General features: G+C 42.2%; 1 protein-coding gene across 1 annotated transcript in view; it reads right to left on the reverse strand.

Moving 5' to 3' along the window:
• Positions 1 to 481: 481 nt before the first annotated feature.
• Positions 482 to 22,240, reverse strand: part of LOC119888480 (calcium/calmodulin-dependent protein kinase type IV-like) — a 28,255-nt gene continuing 6,496 nt past the window's right edge. Inside the window, 11 exon segments of the mRNA XM_038699041.1 lie at positions 482 to 1,620; positions 1,845 to 1,927; positions 1,930 to 1,996; positions 3,081 to 3,207; positions 6,907 to 6,982; positions 8,411 to 8,485; positions 12,402 to 12,492; positions 15,924 to 15,996; positions 19,363 to 19,445; positions 20,811 to 20,873; positions 22,085 to 22,163. Of these exon segments, the coding sequence (XP_038554969.1) occupies positions 1,108 to 1,620; positions 1,845 to 1,927; positions 1,930 to 1,996; positions 3,081 to 3,207; positions 6,907 to 6,982; positions 8,411 to 8,485; positions 12,402 to 12,492; positions 15,924 to 15,996; positions 19,363 to 19,445; positions 20,811 to 20,873; positions 22,085 to 22,163 (1,330 nt within the window). The 3' untranslated portion in view covers positions 482 to 1,107.

Here is a 22,240-nt window from a genome sequence, read left to right on the forward strand (position 1 = left end):
ATTTCATTACATATTTGAATTAGAAAATAAATGTCTGTAAGAGTTACTGGAAAAACATGTGAAATTAAATTACAGTTACTCCTGAAAACGTTAATGATTACACTGGGGGTTACATCTGAATATTTTCAGTAATAAGCTCGGCTATATGTTGAATAATATTAATTTTGTTGCTTTGCGTGTTTTTCATGTGCACACTGTCTTCCTTTGCTGTTTCCAGCCACAGCTGTTCTGATGCTTCTGATTGGTTCTCCGCCCATCTGCCAGTTTAACTGCCTCTCAAGCTGTCTTTAGAAAATGATTAACAGCCGAAAACATTCATTAGAAATTTAGAAAAGTAATCAAAAAGTACTTAAATTTAATAAGTTATATTACTTTAATAAAGTAATTTAACTATTACATTTTAAATTGCATCACAATCGATTACCTATTACATTTAGAAAATAACCTTTCCAACACTAATTAAGATTGTAATGTATTTTATAAAGAAAAAGGTGTAATTCTCCAGCGATATGGCAAATTTACCAGATAGAGAAATTGTGAATCAGATTGTTAAAACATTTGTCGTTTTGCTTGCAGCTAGAAAACTAGCATTTTACATGTTTTAACAATTATCTCTAAATACGTCTGTATTTATTAGAAGACAGAAAGAGTCATAAGAAAATCTAAATGATGTTTAAACGAGAGAAGCCTTTCTTTCTGTCCAGTGGCAGCACTTCTTGACGCGCCTAGTTGTTTTTCTTACCACAGCAACAAGAGCAGATTAAATCACTCGTAAATTCTAATGTGGGCCAAGTGCTTTTTGTTTTTCACGTCCTGAATCATCTCCAGCCTTCGTACTGAAACCCTGCAGCTCAACTGTCCAGGCTGCAAAAGTACCCTACAAACCCTCAGTGAGGACATATCTGTTAGCATGTTAGCTGCAGAGCTACAGAAATGTGAGTTGTACTGGTTATGTTAGCTCTGGATGTTACAGATTATTTAGGTTCTGGTGTAATTGGGTCCCAATAAATGATTTTAGAGTTAATGGAAGGCTGAACCTCGTTATTTCTGGGATTTTTGTGTGAAACTGAAGCAGAGTGAAGCGTCTCCGCTCTGTTTGTCAGGAAATCATTGGCAGTGGGCGGTCTTACTGGCTGGCTCCGCCCCCGGCATGAAGCCGTTGCTGAGGGTGTTGGGATTCGGAGGCGTGGCCACCGAGGGCGTGGCCTCAACCCAGGCGGCAGGCCCTACCACGGAGTAGCTCTTCTGCGGCAGTCGGGGCTGAACCAGCATGGATTTGGAGACGACGGACGCCTGACGTAGCCCGTCGACACGAAGCGGTGGTCTGATGGGGGCGGGGCCTGTGGGCGTGACATCAGAGGTGGGTGGTTTGGGGCTGCATGGAGGGGAGGGGCTGAGGGCACTTTGGTCGCCGGGCTTTGATCCGTCTTCCTGAGGGAGCTGCTGATCAGGGGGCAGGGCCTCTTTGTCTGCAGGGGCGGGGCTTGTTGACTCTGGGGGTGGGTCCTGCTGCATGCTGCTCTGCCTGGATGTCCCCGAGCCTGGAATCTCACAGCTGTCAGTACGACGCCGCGAGCCCTCGTGCATCCGACTGGTGGCCACGACGGCCTTCATGGCAGCCTGTTGAAACACACGCATTCACTATTAACATACACACACTAAACATTTCCTTATATAAACACTGCAGTAAAGTTTGTCTCCAGAAACATGTCTTACATTTCTAAGATCAAACTCTAGAAACGTTTCCTACAGCAGGAACAGATCAGTGTTGTGTCAACCCACTGAATCCTTGGCAGTTGTTGCTGAGTCTCCGCTCAGTGTTCAACACCGAGATCCGTCCTCACCTTAAGTTTGCGTCGAGCGTTGAACTCCTGTAGTTTCCTCTGGGTGGTGTCCATGTGGGAGAAGCGGGCGGCTTTGCCCAACACCAGGGGTGGTGCAGAGCCTCTCGGACACTGAGGCGCTTGTGAGGGTCGAGGACGATCAGCTTACTGACCTGCAGACAGATAAACAGAGTCCAGACAAAAGAGTCCAGACAACCTGTCAGGAAGGAATCCTCTCCAGGTAGCACTGATTGTTGGAGAGGTCCAAGACAAGTCTCAAGTCCCTCCAAGACATTCCAGACAATTCAAAGTTAGGTCTCAAGATATTTGAAATAGGTCAAAGTAAAGTGCTTCCAGACAAATCGAAGTCATTCGGAACAAGTTCAGGTCTCAAGCCATTCCAAAATAAATCCAAGTCTTTCGAGATTGTCAACTGTCAAGCCATCATGTCTTGAGACGTTCAGCACAAGTCTCACAGAATAGTTCAACAGGAGTCTCGAAAATTCCGTTTAAACTCCTTTACTACAAGTCTACGGTCTCAAGTCTTTATCCTACTCATTCAAAACAGGTCCAAGTCATTCAACACCAACAAAAGTTGAACATTAACTCAAGAAACAAGTTCAAATCAAAGTTATTTAAGTCAAGTCCAACTCAAGTCTTTAGCCAATAGAGACAAGTTCAGTCATTCCAGACAAGTCTCTAGTCAAGACACGTTTTAAGGTATCCCTAAGGGCAAGTCATACGAGACCAGTCTGAGAAATTCAAAACTAGTCTCAAATAATTCTAAAACAAAGTCAAGCCATTGAAACAGGTCAAAGTAAAGTCTCAAGTCATTCACACTAATTCAAAGACAAGTCTAAAGTAATTCCAGACAAGTACAACTAGAGTATCGAGCCATTTCAGACAAGTCCAAGTCAAGTATCATGTCATTCGGTAATCCAAGCCATTCAAGACAAATCCACGATTCAAGTAAACCCAGATAGGTTCCAGACATTAAAGAAAAGTAAAGAAGGCAAGTCTAAAGTCTAAAGCAAGTCATTCCAGACAAGTCCAATCATTTAGTCAGTCTTTCAGGTCAGTGACGTTGACACTGACACAACTGAACATTTGGTGCATTCTCACAATCAGGTGTTATATGTAGACACATACAGTTTTTATCAATTTGCTGTCAGAGCTTTTCCACTGTTGTAAGACTGTGTCTGATTAGCTTAGCATGCTACATGTCAGGATGTCCGGAGGACGAACAGGGGAACTCACCAAATCCTTGGCATTGAGGGAGACCTCGTCCCACCACGGAGACACAAACTCGTAGTCGCAGTTGAGGATACGGCTGTACATGTACTGATCCCCCCTCGGGTCAAAGAAGGGCTCGAACCCACAGAGTCTGGGGAAAAGCTCACAGTTAATGCTACAGGTACTCAAGTTCATAACATGACCAGGGTTCGAGTTACGTGGGAGCTCAGCCCCCATAAGGAGGTCTGAGCTCCCATGGAAGCAGTAAAATCATGCGTCGGTGGGGGTCTCTAATTCATTTGTCAACAACCATTACTTTGAATCACAAATGTATTTATCATTGTAATTAGTACCATTATTTACATTAAAATATAAACAGACTTAAATTAACATGTTTTCCTAATGAACTACGTTATCCAACGAAGATTGAGGTCCAGGGCAACTGGACTTTCGTCCTTCATCCGAGAGACGTCTTCAGTTCTGACTGACTGGCAGGGAAACTCTATTTAACCTCAGTGGGGTCGTTTGCCAGGATCTTCGATACCGCTGGTTCGTTAGTGTTCCTGGCTGTGGTAACGACAGTCATCATGGTCGTTAGAACCACCGTGGCCAAGACTGAACGACCATCGTTGGTATCTTCACCTGAGGCCAAGTCTGAACGACCATCGTTGGTATCTTCACCTGAGGCCAAGACTGAAGGACCATCGTTGGTATCTTCACCTGAGGCCAAGACTGAAGGACCATCGTTGGTATCTTCACCTGAGGCCAAGACTAAAGGACCATCGTTGGTATCTTCACCTGAGGCCAAGACTGAAGGACCATCGTTGGTATCTTCACCTGAGGCCAAGACTAAAGGACCATCGTTGGTATCTTCACCTGAGGCCAAGACTGAAGGACCATCGTTGGTATCTTCACCTGAGGCCAAGACTGAAGGACCATCGTTGGTATCTTCACCTGAGGCCAAGACTGAAGGACCATCGTTGGTATCTTCACCTGAGGCCAACAGGTTACGTTTGTTGAGTTTCCTGGGAAGTGATGAAAGGACAGCATTGTAAGTGGGGGATAAGTGGTGGCGTAGACCCCCTCCCCTGTTCAATGACGGCTTCTCCACCCTGGTGTAGATGGCTTCCTTGACACCTCTTTCAAACCATCCATCTTCTCTGTCTAAAATGTGCACCTGGTGGTCCTCAAACGAGTGTCCTCTGTCCTTCAGATGTAAGTAGACAGCAGAGTCTTGACCTGAGGAGTTGGCCCTTCTGTGTTGAGCCATGCGTTTGTGTAGTCGTTGTTTAGTCTCCCCAATATACAGGTCTGTGCATTCCTCACTGCATTGGACCGCATACACTAGATTGCTTTTCTTGTGTTTGGGTGTGCGGTCTTTGGGGTGGACCAGCATCTGTCTTAGTGTGTTCTTGGGTTTAAAAAACACAGGGATTTTATGTTTGTTGAAAATCCTCCTGAGTTTCTCTGATACTCCAGACACGTATGGAATCACAATGTTGTTGCGTTTGACCTTCTTTTCCTCCCCTGTAGTTTTGTTCTTCTTGGATCTTGTGGCTGTTTTCACAAAGGTCCATTTAGGGTCTCCACAGGCTGTAAGTGCCCCCTTCAGGTGCTTCTGTTCCTTCTCTCTGGCTTGGGCGCTTGTTGGTATGTTGTCCGCTCTGTGGTGCAGGGTTCTGTCGACCCCTAGCTTATGTTTCAGTGGTAACTGTCGTTACCACAGCCAGGAACACTAACGAACCCGCGGTATCGACGATCCTGGCTAACGACCCCAGAGCCTAAGTAGCTGAGTTTCCCTACCAGTCAGTCAGAACTGAAGAAGTCTCTTGGAGGAGGAACGAAACATCTTCTAGTATCTTCAACCAAGTCCAGTTGCCCTTGCATTTTACTCTTTGGTGTACCGGGACTTTTTCTTGCGTACTGGCACACTGTCGGTCCTCTCCTCTGCCCTCGCCATATCAGGTTCTCTGGGCGCTACGTGACGCTCAACTGTTCCGTTCTCACTTGCCTGCTAATCTCTGTCGGCGGAAAGAGACGAGGGAGAAGAGAAGCTCGGTGCGTCTCAAGCAGCCGTGTGCTGAATGTAGCTCGTCAATGTCACTTTTCGTGAACCGACCAATCACAGCCCGGATGGGGCGGGACATTTAAACATTTTGACAGATAGGTGTCATTTACACTGGGGACGCTGGGGACAGGTCAGACTGTCTCCATCACTTTTTGAAAGCTTTTGTTAAAAAATGTTCTGAAAAACAGCAACAAGAACAAATAAAACACACTATGAACACGTTACTGAAATATAGAAGAAACAAATGTTCATCGTCCAAAAAAGTAACTTAAGCTAAAACAACAAGCTGCTGATTTCTGCTTTATATTCCATTATATTTTTATATTTTGAATTGTCACCTGCCACCTTTTTTGTTTCCCTTCATATAAATAAAGACATTTCCACCATAAATTGTCACAGAAAGTGTCTCCAGAATGCAGGAAATTAAGTGTTTAATGCTTAAAGTCTTTTTTGTTCAAATTACTGTTAGAATATCTTTGCGTCTTGTTCTTGTGACCCAAATGTGTCGTCACACCCCTAATCTGATCCCTATTTATTTATTAATTTATCTCGGCCGGTAACGTTAGTTAGTAGGCTATATTAGAGACCCCCACGAAGCTCAGATTATAACTCGAACCTTGAACATGACTCATGTAAAGCTCTTAGGCTTGTGATTTGGCAACAACCAAGAATTGAAAGCTTAAGGGATGAATGATCTCCATAAGCTAAGAATGTCACACTTACACTGCAGGTCAAAATGATTAGAACGCCGCCATGTTTGTAGTTCTTCTGTAAATCTAAGTAGTTCAGTGAAAAACCATAAATGAAGTTAAAAACCAAAACAGACATTTTCAGATCTAAAATTAACAATTAAATGAAGGAGTTCATTGTTCATTAAAAATGTTCATTATTTCACTGTAGGATCAACTGATGATCCTACATATATATATTTATATATATCTGGGGTGGTGTTGGTGCAGTGGATAAGACGCATGCCTTTGCTGGAGAGACGTGGGTTCAATTCCACCATGTGTCCCTGAGCAAGACACTTAACCCCTCGTGGCTCCAGAGGCGTGCGACCTCTATATAGCAATTGTAAGTCACTTTGGAGAAAAGCGTCAGCTAAATGAATAAATGATATATCATATATATAGATCACTTCACTGTTAAATTTCAGAGATTTACAATTTTCAGGGATCAATAATGAGTTAACAACTTCAAGTTATTCTGCAGCAGGGGAAGGAAAGTAAACACCTTGAAACAGCTTGTTAATCCACCCTCAGAAGCTTAATTTGTACAATATAAAATATATTATAAATAATCGTAATGAAGGCAGACAGAGCAGCTGGTCATCGGTTGGTCCTTCTGTGAAATAATGAACCAAACTCCTTCATTTAATTGTTTATTTTAGATCTGAAAATGTCTGTTTTGGTGACGTAAATGTTGTTTTTAACTTTAGTACCATTTAAGGGTTTTCACTGGACTTGAACTACTTGAAAAATAGCCGTATTCTAACCATTTTGACCGGGTAGTTAATGTCACATTTAAACTGAGCAAATGTCCACTTGCAGAAAAGGTAAAAACCAGCGCAGTGTGTTGTTGTTGACTCAGCTGAGAGTAAACATCAAACCCATTTGAAGGCACCATTAACACATCGCCTTTAATGGCTATTAGGAGACAGGCGGATGATCCTACAACTTTAAATGTAAAATCCGTACTGACAGTAATGAGTCAGTACTGAATCACTTCATTGTGTGTGTTTGTGTGGAGGCTCGGTTGGGAGGGAGGTGTTAAAGGACTCACAGGATGTAGAGGATGACGCCCACTGACCACATGTCCACCTCAGGGCCGTAAGCATTTCCCCGCAGGATCTCAGGAGCTGCAGGCAGAGGAGCCTGTTAGCCGCCAGATGGCTGACAGAAGCTCTAACAGCGAGTAATGTGAAATCCCACAGGGCAGCGGTGGCTGTGAACGCATCACTGACCACTACCACTCATCACAGTAACACAGGTCATTAAAGATGTCTACTACACATATTATACCATCTACTACTGCTACTACACCATCTACTACTGCTACTACACCATCTAATACGGCTACTACACCATCTAATACGGCTACTACACCATCTACTACTCTTACTACACCATCTACTACTGCTACTACACCATCTACTACTTCTACTACACCATCTACTACGACGACTACACCATCTACTACGACGACTACACCATCTAATACTGCTACTACACCATCTAATACTGCTACTACACCATCTAATACTTCTACTACACCATCTAATACTTCTACTACACCATCTACTACTGCTACTACACCATTTACTACTGCTACTACACCATCTAATACTGCTACTACACCATCTACTACTGCACCATCTACTACGACGACTAAACCATCTAATACTTCTACTACACCATCTAATACTTCTACTACACCATCTACTACGACGACTACACCATCTAATACTTCTACTACACCATCTAATACTGCTACTACACCATCCACTACTGCTACTACACATCTAATACTGCTACTACACCATCTACTACTTCTACTACACCATCTATTATTTCTGCTACACCATCTAATACTTCTACTACACCATCTACTACTGTTACTAAACATCTACTACGACGACTACACCATCTAATACTTCTACTACACCATCTATTATTTCTGCTACACCATCTAATACTTCTACTACACCATCTAATACTGCTACTACACAATCTAATACGGCTACTACACCATCTACTACACCATCTACTACTTCTACTACACCATCTATTATTTCTGCTACACCATCTAACACTGCTACTACACCATCTACTACGGCTACTACACCATCTACTACGGCTACTACACCATCTACTACTTCTACTACACCATCTATTATTTCTGCTACACCATCTAACACTGCTACTACACCATCTACTACGACTACTACACCATCTACTACGGCTACTACACCATCTACTACTTCTACTACACCATCTATTATTTCTGCTACACCATCTAATACTTCTACTACACCATCTACTACTGTTACTAAACATCTACTACGACGACTACACCATCTAATACTTCTACTACACCATCTACTACTGTTACTAAACATCTACTACTTCTACTACACCATCTATTATTTCTGCTACACCATCTACTACTGCTACTACACTTTCTACTACAGAAACTACATCATTAACTACAGCTACTACACCACCCAGTATTCATACCCATGTAGTACTACAACTCTGTCGCAGTGTAGTGGAGGTGGTAAACTCACCGCAGTACCCTGGTGTACCACAGACGGTCTTCATGGTGACCTGGTCATCGACGATTTTGGAAAGACCAAAGTCAGCTGTAAATAAAAGAAAATCAATTTATTGTTTCTTTAACTGTAGAGGTTTGCAGATGAAAGATAGTTCTTGCATCGACGTGTTTCTGCTGTTTCCTGTTTGTATTTACAGTGAATGAGGGGGTGAAGCAGTGGAAGGTGGAGGCGGAGGAGAATGTGTATCACTGCAGGAGAGTCTCTAAACTAAAGGAAGGTGTTGGCGGAGGAGTCTCGCTGAAGCACAGTGGAGGCTGAATGTGAGCTGCTTCCATCTGTAACTGTTAGCCGGAGGTCCACCGGCCATCTGGAGCTTCTCCTGCTCCGCCAAATAAATGGACCAGACGACAGCGCCGGGCTTCTGTTACACATTCAGACTGAGGGGTCTGTACAAACTAAAGAAAGGAGAACTAGAGACCATCTTGTGATGCCACATCGGTGTGCATGGTGCAACCAGATTTCCTCACTATGACTAACCGTCCTCGCAGGATCATCCTCTAACCTGTTAGCTGTTACATGCAGATGTTTCGCTTTTTTTTCCTGGTTTGATACAACAACTGTCCGGCATTAAACACGGTCAGCCATACAGTCACTAAAACAAATGTGGGCCAGGCAGTGATTCCCACAGGATTTTATGAGACTCCGGTGGTGGACCTCGCACCCTCGAGGGGGTAACCCCACCCCAGGGAAACAATTTGTAAACATTAAAGTTAAATGCATTAATCTGGTGCAACCCAAATCAATCAATCAATCTCTCTTCAGGTCTTCTTGTCTTTGTAAAGAGAGAAATTGATAGAATAAAGTGTCTAACCTGCCTGTCAGCTGCTCTGTGACCTTTCATTTACCAACAATACGTGTGCACTCCAAATTCAGGTACAGCTAGTTTCACGGGTTTGATCCCTTAGTAAACGTCACCGTACTGACGTGTGCGAGCTGACGGCAGCGGGCCAAACACAACGTTAGAGGTCTGTAATGTTATGATGAGAAGTGTGATAATTGTTTCGCTTCATTTTGAAACTATGGCGGAACAAGTTGGACCGTGGCGGGCGCCGTTGTCTCTGTGATTAATGGGAAACACTGGGGCAACGGTCGTCAAGTGGGGGGCAGAGCAAGAAAGTTTATTTAAATAGAACAACTTGTTCATAGAAGCATTTCAGTGTGCTTTATATAGACACGAGCAAAATAAGAAGTATAACAAATAAAAAGTAGGCTACAAGGTAAATGAAAGTAATAAAAATATATCATTAAAAGAATAATAAATAGTAGAATAAAAAACATGGGGGAAGTTTCGGGACATAACAGCCCGAAGCATCACGTCCCCATCGGGCGTGACTAGAGCTTCACTTCTGGAATGACTGTGGGGTAAGAACAGAGTGCGAGTTTCCTCAATCACAGGCACATGAAAAGAGAAATGGTTTTAAGCTGGATTTAAAAATTTGGGGCACATTTAATATCTTCTGGTGATTTGTTCCAGCTGCGTGCAGAGAAGCAGCTAAAAGCAGCTTCACCGTGTTCAGTTTGGACTCCATGGACCTATGAGCCCTACTCGGTTTATAATCTTTTAACATATCAGTAATGTATTCGCACAAGTGCCGTCAAAAATATCATTATTATGCAATAACATAAAGTTCAACATCACAAAAGAGATTCTCAGTTTTCTCCAAGTTCCACAGAGGCAGTGATGGAAAGTATATTTACTGAAGTACTTTACTTTAGTATTTCTATTTTCAGCTACTCCAAACTTCTACTCCACTACATCTGAGAGGGAAAATAAATGATAATATTATTGATCCTGGGGTAAATGAACAAGCTACCCAGCAGGTCATAAAGTCATTAAAAGTAGCTGCTGCAGCATTAAAGGGATGAACACATGAATTAATCAATAATTATAATCCAGTAAATTAATGTATTATATTTCTGAAATGGGCCATTCTTTACTTTTAGTACTTTAAATATATTTTGATTTGAAATTAGGTCTTTTACTTGTAACAGAGTATTTCTAGACTTTGGTACTTCTACTTTTACATAAGTAAAAGATGTGAGTACTTCTTCCACCACTAATAAATTTTTTTGTGGCCAGAAAACTTTATTAGCTGCTAATAATTTCCCTCCATCTGTTTGAAACTTAAAAGAAAATTCCCATATTTATCAGCATGTGTATTATTCTCAAATTTGAGAAAAGGTTAATCTGAGAACAATAAACACAATAAAATACGGCTGATGTACACGTGATTACGGACAGTACATGATGTCTGCGCTCTGCTGTAGCAGCTGCAGGCTTTCCAGGCTCAGACTGAGATGATTTCTGTGGCTTTAAAGACTTTTTGGAAAGCTGCAGGATGCTTAAATCCCCAGACCTCTACATTTCTTGTTGTCCACGTTGCCCAAATCTGTGAAACTGAGGCAGTGAGTAAACTCAGCAACAGACGTGGTTACAGCAAATCTGCACAGAAAAAGTCCAGTATGGGAGTAAATCAGAGTCAGAATCATTGATCATGCAGAGACAAATGTATATAATGCAATTAGAAAACACAAAAATCCATAAACAAACTCTCCATGATCCACAAACACGATTAGAACTTTTGAATTTGAATGAAGGCGTGTGTGAGGGTCATATTATATTTATAGATTGTTTTGCATTTATTTCCAGAATTTTGACACAACTGTTTCACAAATTACAATTTCTACAAATCCACTTTTGCAAACAAACACAGTCTAACTTGTATTTTCAAACCGCTGCATGCGGATAAAATTCTGTGCAAAGCTCAACATTCAAGTGTCAAACCTGTGTCTGAGGATCGCTTCCTATTTCTCTACAAATCATTTTCACACTGGTTTACCACAAAGAGTGCGACTACGATCCACAAATGTAGTCGGCCAATCACAAGTATTGCTTCTATGTGATGTCACGTTTGAACATGCCCTTCAAAATAAGAGCTGCAACGTGTCAGAACCTTTACATCAGGGGTCGGCAAATAAATCTGGCCTCGGGCCGAATGTTTTTACAAGCCGTCACACGGCGGGCCAGAGACTCTTTCAAATGTCTTTCAGAACTTTTCAAAATAAAAGCTCTCAAAAAACTTGACATAAAGCATTGCTGCAAAAAACGTGATCGCGCCTTTTTTTGGCGGCATAATCACTTAAGAGGAAGTGATTATGTGAGTAACCTGATCTAGTTCAGCACCAGCCGCTATCAGTTTATTTATTTTTTATTTTTCTGCTATCAAAGCAATTGCAGACCAGTGGACTCGTTTGTCCAGCAGGTGGCGTGTACTCCGTGTGACGCCTCTGCTCTTCAGGGAGGAGACCAGGCAGAGAGTTTGTGCTCAGCCTGTGTATTAGAAGTACCTGGAGAACTTTCAGGGTTCAGGCAATAAACCACCTGACCCATATAACAAACAAACAAACAAAAAAACAGGAGAACTAAGTAACTAAGTACATTTACTCAAGTACAGTTCTTCAATACAGGTCTGACGTACTAGTACTTTACCAGAGCATTTGTGCAACTTTCTACTTCTTCTCCACATCTCAGAGGGAAATATTGTACTTTTTACTGCACTACATTTGTACATTTACAAGTTAAATTTGTAACTTTTAAGATTACAAATGTACATATAGATCCTTCCTGTCCTGTGAGAAACACGTATCTTTCAGCTTTGAGACGATGCATTTTCCAGCTGATCCAAGTTTAAAGAGTTTAGTTAATTGAAGGATTTTCCATAAAGGAACTCTTCATCCTGCAGTTTATCACTAACTAACTTATCACTAACTAACTAACTCACCGTCCACATGTTCTACTTCAAGATAAAGACGCCTCAACGTCTGTTTCCCTTCATAGAAAAACTCTTACATTTGTATGTATGTTGCTGTCCTGACCACAGGCTGAGTTCAATAAAGTTTCATTCATTTCGTGTCATAATCTGAAATCGTGTCGTGGTGTTACCGATCTTCAGCGGGGCGTCCAGCGACAGGTCGGCGTACAGCAGGTTCTCTGGTTTGAGGTCACGATGCACGACGCCGTTCTCATGTAGATACTGAAACACACAAAAACACAGGTTGAAAACGGGCAGTGCCCTCTAGAGGCCCGGAGGTGGGGGGGGGGGTCTGTGGAGGATTTGGCAGCATGGACTGACAGATGGCCTCTTCCTCCAGCTCCCAGCATCCCCTGCTGCGGTCTGACTCACATCCTCTTATGAGCTCAGCTTCTGTCAGCGAGGAGACCTGAACTCACTTACAAACTATAGAAGCTGATAAATCAGTCAGCGAGATTTATTTATTTTCTCTGTCCAACATTAAACTTAAGTTACAAAATGAAGATTTTCAATCTGTTACTTAATTAATCTGCATCATTGTCATGACAAATATCTCTACTGCGTTTCTTCTGCGTACTGCGTAGTGTGTACGGCGTAGTGTGTACTGTGTAGTGTGTACGGCGTAGTGTGTACTGTGTAGTGTGTAGTGTGTAGTGTGTAGTGTGTACTGTGTAGTGTGTACTGTGTAATGTGTACTGTGTAGTGTGTAGTGTGTACTGCGTAGTGTGTACTGCGTAGTGTGTACTGTGTAGTGTGTACTGTGTAATGTGTACTGCGTAGTGTGTAGTGTGTAGTGTGTAGTGTGTAGTGTGTACTGTGTACTGTTTAGTGTGTAGTGTTTAGTGTGTACTGTGTACTGTGTACTGTGTAGTGTGTACTGTGTAGTGTGTAGTGTGTAGTGTGTAGTGTGTAGTGTGTAGTGTGTAGTGTTTAGTGTGTAGTGTGTACTGTGTACTGTGTAGTGTGTACTGTGCTGTACTCGGCCTGCTGGTGTTCCTCTTTAATGACACTGCAGCGTTTCACTGCATATGAGAGTGAAAACGTGTTGAAGGAAACACGTTGTCAACACGTCCGCCTGGAGGGGTCGCCACCCTGAGTTTGAGAAACTGGTGGAAAAAAGACATTGATGTGTTCGGGGGCTGCAGGAATTTTCTGTGCTGCAGATTAACGCCACACATGTCTGATACAACTGAACCGGAATCTGAACACACACACGCAGAAACACAAACAAACATAAACACACGCAGATATAAACACACAAACATACACAGGCGTATGTTTGCCTGCGTGCTGATGTAGGTCAGCTGTGGTCAGTGTTTCTGTGTGCGCGTGTTTCTGTGTGCGCGTGTTTCTGTGTGCGCGTGTTTCTGTGTGTGCGTGTTTCTGTGTGTGCGTGTTTCTGTGTGTGCGCGTGTTTCTGTGTGTATTAATCCTCTCTGCTTTTAATCTGTTCAGCAGCAGGAAGGAAGCTGCTGTTACATAAGAGACTGCAGCGCTGCTACACGCTGCCACTACAGCGCTAACACCTGAAACACCTGCAACCGACTACAGCAACACCTGCAACTGACTACAGCAACTACAGCAACCGACTACAGCAACTCCTGCAACCGACTACAGCAACTACAGCAACACATGCAACCAACTACAGCAACTACGGTAACACATGCAACCAACTACAGCAAACTACAGCAACACCTGCAACTGACTACAGCAACCGACTACAGCAACTCCTGCAACCGACTACAGCAACTACAGCAACACATGCAACCAACTACAGCAACTACAGAAAGACATGCAACTGACTACAGCAACTACAGCAACACCTGCAACCAACTACAGCAACACATGCAACCAACTACAGCAACTACAGCAACTCCTGCAACCAACCACAGCAATGCCTACAACTGACTACAGCAACTACAGCAACACCTGCAACCGACTATAGCAACTACAGCAACACCTGCAACCAACTACAGCAACTACAGCAACACCTGCAACCGACTACCGCAACTAAAGCAACAGCAACACCTTCAACCGACTACAGCAACACCTGCAACCAACTACAGCAACTACAGCAACACCTGCAACCGACTACCGCAACTAAAGCAACAGCAACACCTTCAACCGACTACAGCAACACCTGCAACCGACTACAGCAACACCTGCAACCGACTACAGCAACACCTGCAACCGACTACAGCAACTACAGCAACATCTGCAACCAACTACAGCAACATCTGCAACCAACTACAGCAACTACAGAAATACATGCAACTGACTACAGCAACACCTGCAACCAACTACAGCAACTACAGCAACACCTGCAACTACAGCAACACCTGGAACCAAGCAAAGCAACTACAGCAACACCTGCAACCAACTACAGCAACTACAGCAACACCTGCAACTACAGCAACACCTGGAACCAAGCAAAGCAACTACAGCAACACCTGCAACCAACTACAGCAACTAATGCAACACCTGCAACTGACTACAGCTGATCTGTGCAGAACCCAGCTGATCTGTGCAGAACCCAGCTGATCTGTGCAGAACCCAGCTGATCTGTGCAGAACCCATCTGACGCCAGTGGGCATTAAAATGAAGGGCATTGGGCCTTGTTTCCCCTGAGCTGGTCTTCTCAGGCAGAGCTTCCTCCCACCCTGCTTCGACAGAACAGCAGCTTCTCTAAAGCTTCTGACGATCAATCAGAAGATTATTTTCACTCAGACTGGTAATAATCACATGTTATGATTATCTCTGACTTTGTTAATCAATTACAGTGCTTTTCCTGTCGCTGCATATTCGGCCATGTTGCTGTGAAAAGCCCGGTGTTGCGTAAGCATGTCAGTGAACGCCTCGTGTGTTTTTAATCATCAACACGTTGCCATTTAAATATGATTTTGTGGCACTTTCACGTTTGATTAAATCTGCAAAGAAACAGGAAGGCTGTGATTCATCAGCTGGAGGAGGAAGAACTCCTACACAACACAAAATCTGCTTCTGAACAGCAGCAGGAAATCAGTACAGACTTCTGTCAGAGCAGAACCATGGCAGAGGTTCCAGATGGATCGGTCCAGCCTAGCTTAGCACAGAGACTGAAAGCAGAGGGAAACTGTTAGCCTAGCTCCATCAAAAGAGAAGAAAACTTCAAGTCTGTCTGATTCACGTGTTGTATCTTGTTAGCTCACGAGCTAATCAGCTAGAAGGTATTTCTGAGCTAACAGGAAGTTAACAGAAGCTAACTCTAAGATAATAAAACCTAGAAGATAACTCTGTTGTAAAACTGGTTTTGTTGGTGTTTTGATGCTTTTTAATCTTTATAAGACTTGATTTGATCTCTAAGCTAACAGCTAACTCTTAGCTGAGAGGAACTCAAAGATCTCTCTAATCTGACAGCAGCTGACGTCTCTGTGCCTCAGATGTAAGAACAACATCAGGGAAAGAAAGTTTGAGAGCAGCTGGTTTATGATCTGTGGTTTAGCGTGAGAGACTGAACAGAGACGGAGGAAGTGAACAGTAATCTAATGATTGAAGGGACGGGTGGAGCTGGAGGATCCGGTCACAGAAGTGGCTGCTTTGTGATGAGAAGCAGAATCTCAGACGGCGCCGGATTTCCCGGCAGTGACAACAGACACTGAACACAGCAATCTTACCGCCACGGCCTCCAGGATCTGTTTGATGACGTGAGCGGCGTCTCGCTCGCTGTAGTAACCACGCTCTACGATCCTGCAACACACACAGAGAGAGGAACAGGACGTAACCTTCACCAGAGGGGACCAAAGACCGGTCTGGCCCGGACGTGGATCAGGTTTCAACTCCTCATTATTCTCCTGGGCACTTTAATCTGCTGAACCCTCAAACTCATGAAGATAATTCTGTATTTAATTGCGGCCTAAAAAACAGATCTCTCCTCAGTCTGTTCCCAACAAGTCTTTATTTTCTTATTTTAAAAGGGCCAGTGCTTTAGCCAGAAAGCTAATTTCCGTCTGTTGTCCCTGGCAGGTCGTTTCAAAGGTCAACATAATAAAACAATAGAAAGAATAATACAATACACCACAATAAACAAGCTATGCAGATCATGAGCTAGCTACTACAGTAAATCTGTTATAAAGTGCGAGATGTTAAGTTATGCAGTTTAAAGCGCTTTTCTATGCTTTAAGTGCAATTTAATGGTTTATTTTAAATCTGTGTGGAAGTGAGTCTGTAGCCACAAGCTGCTCCTTAGCAAGTAAATAAGTACATTTTTATTTATATAGCACCTTTTTAAAACCCATGTTACACAGTGCTTTCCAGAGGGGATGGGAGGTAAACACAATAAACACAAAGACAAACTAAAACAGTTTCATCGCTTACAGAAGGTTAAAATAAATGTTACAACAGCAGACAATTCAGTTCAACTCTCTAAAGTGCAATTCACAATAAAAGGAATTGCACTTTTCCCATGGAGCAGGTCCAGGAAGACTGACAAGTGTAATATTATCTGCTTCAATACTGTAGTTTTTCATCAACTCTGCCAGTACTCATTGTTACTGTTAGTATTTAATTCACCACTTTTTATCATATATATTTCTGTTAATACTGTAAAATACTGTACATATCCACACTGCTTTATATTTATATTTGTATATTTTGTTATATTTTACTATTTATTGACATAAATGCAATATAAGATCCATACCTGTGTTCTCAGTGGTGTATAAAGACCTTCCATAATGAACCGTTATGTTTTTATTACCTTAGAATGAGACATGTATATCTGCATAACCGCGGGCACCCCCTGCTGTGGACAGTGCTGTATTTTGTCGTCATGATTCTACAATAGCCGACAACGGACAATCTGTCTGTTTTCTGCTGGATAGTTAATTAACTTAAGTTTGTCAGACTTTAGCGTTGCAAATGAAAGCTGTTGTTTGATAACTTTAGCTTGAAGCTGGCCGTGAGGTGTTTTCCCTGTCAATATGTAGTTGCATTAATTTCATGGCGCCTACTTATTCTCCAGCCTGTGGTTTGGCTTGTGGTGTAAAATAGGTTGTTGGATTAGTTTCATGTAGTGACTCTCTCTCTCTCTCTCTCCAGCGCTCTGTTTGGGTTTTGTTACGTTCGTGACACAATCAGCTGATCACTAATTGGCAATAAAACGGCAGCTTCCAGCATCGGAGCTCAGATCAGCAGCTAAACATTTAATGCGCTGGTAGAAAAAACATGTAGTTAGATTGTAACTTCATGTAGTTCTTCTCCAGACTCTGTTATGGCTTTGTTACGTGGACAGAAATGTGCCGTTACCTTCGTGAGACAAACAGCTGATGAATATTATTGGTAATGAAACAGAAACAGCAGGGAAGCTCAGATCAGCAGCTAAACTTCACATCTTACTGCCCTGGTGGAAAACATGTATTTCTTTTTACTGCTAATGGTGATATATAACAAGACCGTGTGTCTATCAAGTGACCAATAATGAATACTTTCCGAATTTGCATTAAAAAAGGTGTTTTTGGATATTGCTTCCCACTGTGCACACAAATGTGTAATTTGTTCTTTCACATGCTAAATTAAAAACGTTGCACTGTTTTACCACAAGCTGAAATTATGGCTGTCAGTACTACTTTGTGTTTCTGTTGTATTTTAAAAAATTTATCTAATTAAGCAAAGTGAGAGGAGCCTTAATCCTCCCCAGCCAATGACTTTGTAAACTTTATATGAGCTTATAATGGACTGTGGTGCAGAAACAGTGAGGCTCACATTGTATCTGTCAGTGGTCAGACTTGATGCACTAGATGTGATAGTGTTTGAGAATTTCTTAGTCCAGATGAGCCAACCCTCCCAAGATGTAAAATAATGTATTACAGGAGAATGAGACATCATGCAGCACTTCATTTCTTCATGTGCTGTTTGTTAATGAAAAAGTAACATAATATTCAAAAAAACATTTGGTTTTACTGAATAATTAAGTAAATATAATGTCTTAATTTATCTGTCTAAAGAAACCTCATTTCTTGACTGGCTACACTCTGCTATCTCACAGAGGACATCTTTTGTCCTGTCTCAGGCACCGTAGCTATACAACTCACTTGGATGGGGGAGGGGTGGGGGTGCAATTTGCAACCCTCACCACTAGATTCCACTAAAACTTACACACTGAACCTTTAAGCCAAGGACCCCTAAATTATTTGATAAAACTTTATAGGATTTTTGCTTTTAGATGTTTTATTACAGAAAGATAGTCACATTATGGGTAAAACTTATAGAATTAAAGATTTTTTTAAATTGTGCCAAGCTTTCTTTTAAATTACAATTTCAAAAAGCTGCTTTGAGAACCACTGGCTGAAGCAGTTCACTTAAATACTCTGAAGCCTTATAGAGACGAGGAGATCTGGGATTGGATCCCAAATTTAATCGGAAGCGAGTTTAGCGACATCAGAATCGGGGTGATGTGAGAACGATTTGAGGTCTTAGTGACGTCCTGTTGCAGAGTTTTTGGACTAACTGCAACTGTAGTAGTTGATTGATTTTTCTAACTAACACAATTTAATAATATAATATAATAAGACGTAATCGCCCATGTGGGTATCAAAACTTTGCAGCTGTGGTTTGTGGAACGGTCAATAAAAATGAGCGAATTAACTTGATTTATCTGACAGCAAAAATGTCCAAGATTACCGTCAGCAGTAAGTTTTACTCCAAATGCAGCACAAATTTAAACAGTTTACAGAAACTCATAATCAACTTTAACTTGATAAACAGCTGATTCTCCCATCGCTGCAGGTGAAAAATTGCAGAAGAAGAAGAAATACACAGCATTGAAAGAGCTTCAGTGAAAACTCAAACGATGGAAAACCATGTGGAGACATTTCTGTTGTGTTAATGTGAGGAAGATTACAACGCAGATTGAGACTGTACATAAAAACTGGTGCATGGAAACGCGCCTAGTAACACTGGAGAGTTCGAAGCAGATAACGGCAATATGAGTGAGTTACATCAGATGTTAAAGAAGCTTCTGTCATTTCTTAAACATGATGAAAGCGTAGGCCTGCGTAGTGTACATGTAAGCTCATTTTACGTGCAGCGAGACTGAGCTGTATAAATAAAACTTACCTGTCGAACAGCTCTCCTCCTGTCACCAGCTCCAGCACCAGAGCGATGTCAGTGTCCGTCTCAAAGATCTCCTTCAGCTGGATCTGAAAAGAAGAAAAACATCTTCTGCATAACTTTATAATATAGATGTTCTGTTTTACACATGTTTAAAACAACCAGAGACATAAAGACAGAACTAGTGAGACAGTTAATGTGTTGCTGGCTGTCGTGCAGCTTTCTGAGCTCAGGTCGGAGAACCAGAACCAGTTCTGACGGAGAACCTCAGGTTTGCTGAGAACGTGCATACATCATCACACGTGTGCAAAATTTCATACATGGCGGAACAGATTGAGCGCCACAAAGTTTCTGAAGTTTACAAAAGACAGTGGAGACGCAGTGAAATGTGAAGGTGGTCGAACTTGACGCAGCATTTCCTGCAGCAGGAATAAAAACATGTTGCTAATGCAGATAACCCTACAGGTAACGTTCAACTGCATGAAGACAAAGAAAGCATTTATATTTTACAGCATTTTCCCTTTGAACAAAAAAACTTAATGATTAAAGACAGTGAAATGAGTCCTGTGTTGATTATTAATTCTTGTGACCAAGCAGGAACCTGCGGGTCTGAAAAGTGAAGCCAGCGCTGAAGCACCTTAAACCTGCGTTCTCAGCCTGCAGAAAGAAGTCTCTGAGAAAATGTTTCTACTTGTCAGCTGATTTATTCCCTCAGTAAACACTTTCCTGATGAGTTTCTGGTCTCAGTCGCTAGTTTCAAGTCTTCTTCAACACAGCATGATGTTCATTTAGTAAATTATGGTCCCATTTAGAGGAACAGAGACCAGGAAGCAGGGGAGGCTTTAGGGCGGGGCTACAAGCTGACTGACAGGTCGTTACCATGGCGACCTGTCAGTCAGGATAGAGGCGACTCGTATCCGCTGCTCTGTGAACATTTAACCAGCGCCGCTGAAAAAGCTCATCAGGAGTCGGCTGCTCATTTTTCAGTAAGAACGTTTTGTTTGAAGGTTGTTTGTCGCTAGCTAAAATTAGCCTCCCAGCTAATATCACAGATAACATGAATTACAGATGCACCTTGCTAACCAAGCTAGCTAGCTCCACCCTCTTTTTAAATATAAGATCATGATTATTACTTTATTATTATTAACCTCGAGAAAAACTCAAAAGGGCAGGGAAATACACACGTACTGTAACATTTTATATTTATGTAATATAAATATATAAATAGCCCTGCGATTGACTGGTGACCTGTCCAGGTTGTACCCCGCCTTGCGCCTGATGTCAGCTGGGACTAGCTCCAGCCCCCCACGACCCTGTACGCAGGACAAGCGTTTGACGATGGATAGATGGATGGAAATATATAAAATACACATAAAACATATAAAATAACCCTGTCGCTCCTCCTGAGCCACAGCCGCTCAATTGATCAGAGAATCAGTGAGAAACATACTTACGATATTTGGGTGGGAAAGACGCAGCAGGACGCCAATTTCAGTGCGAACGATTTTCTTGTCGATCTGCGACACAAGAAACAACATGAGATCGAACATGTGATGTGTTCAGATGTTCAAACACTGACAGGAAGTGAACACAAACTGTCCAATAACACAAACTGAGTGAAGAAACACGTCACATTTATCTTTTACAGTAACCATTAATAGTATAGATCAGTTTCATCTCCGTGCGGGCAGTGCAGAGTGTCTGTAGGTCCAGGGCATGGTTAGCCTAGCTTAGCACAAAGACTGGAAGCAGATGGAAACTGCTAGCTTTTGTGTAACTTTTTTGAAATGAAGACAAAAACTTTACTTATTTAATTATGAGTGTGTAAGCATATGCTGTATCTCATTAGCCAACATGCTAATCCCCTAAATTTACAGTATGAGTCAGCTGGGTTTGATAAAGATACAACATGTAGCCTAAATCAGAGTTTAACACAAAGTAGAGTTAAAGTTACATTAGTGTTGTGGTAGTTAGAGTTAGCTTCTAGGTCATGTTGTTTTAGAGTTTGCTTGTAGGTCCACTTAATCTATGAGCTTCTGGGCCCAGTTACCTTAAGCTGATGATACACGGGGCAACTTTTTGAGCAATCTTGCTAGTGGCAAGTCCGACTATGTTTTGAACGGTGCGGGGCGGGTGGCGGAGTGGTGGGAGAAGGATATTACGGTAGTAATCTTTACTCTTTACCATTTACGACAACATTGCCCTGCACGATTGCTCTAAAAGTTGCTCTGTGTATCATCAGCTTTAGAGTTAGCTTCTTGGTCCTGTTAGCTTAGAGTTAGCTTCTTGGTCCTGTTAGCTTAGAGTTAGCCTCTAGGTCTACTTAACTTACGGTTAGCTTATTGGTCCTGTTAGCCTCTGTCTTTTTAGCTTCGAGTTAGCCTCGTGGTCCTACTATCCTAGGTCTTGTTAGCTTAGAGTTAGCCTCTAGGTCTTATTATATTAAAGTTAGCCTCTAGATCTTGTTAGCTTGGAGTTAGCTTCTAGGTCCTGTTATCTTAAGAGTTAGCCTCAAGATCCTGCTATCTTAAAGTTAGCCTCTAGGTCTTGTTAGCTTAGAGTTAGCCTCTATGTCTTGTTAGCTTGGAGTTAGCCTCTGGGTTCTGCTAAAGTTAGCCTAGCAGTTAGGCTAGCAGTTTCCTCCTGTTTCCAGAAGTTGTTAAGCTAGGAGAAACACTTCCAGGAACCATGTCTGTGCTCCTGACCTCAGCTTCCTCCGAACACTGACCGTTTTCTTCAGGACCTTGAGGGCGAAGGGCTTCTGAGTCTGTTTCTCCTCACAGCGATACACGATGGACGTCGCTCCTCTGTAAGAAAACACAAAACAAACAAATGCAGCTTTAAATCTGCACGCTGTCCTGACGGCATGCGTTTGTGCTGCTGT

This window comes from Micropterus salmoides, unplaced genomic scaffold (genome assembly GCF_014851395.1).
Source record: "Micropterus salmoides isolate LMB-PRFRI ecotype aquatic unplaced genomic scaffold, ASM1485139v1 Ms_hic_scaffold_5, whole genome shotgun sequence".
NCBI classification, from domain to species: Eukaryota; Metazoa; Chordata; class Actinopteri; order Centrarchiformes; family Centrarchidae; genus Micropterus; species Micropterus salmoides.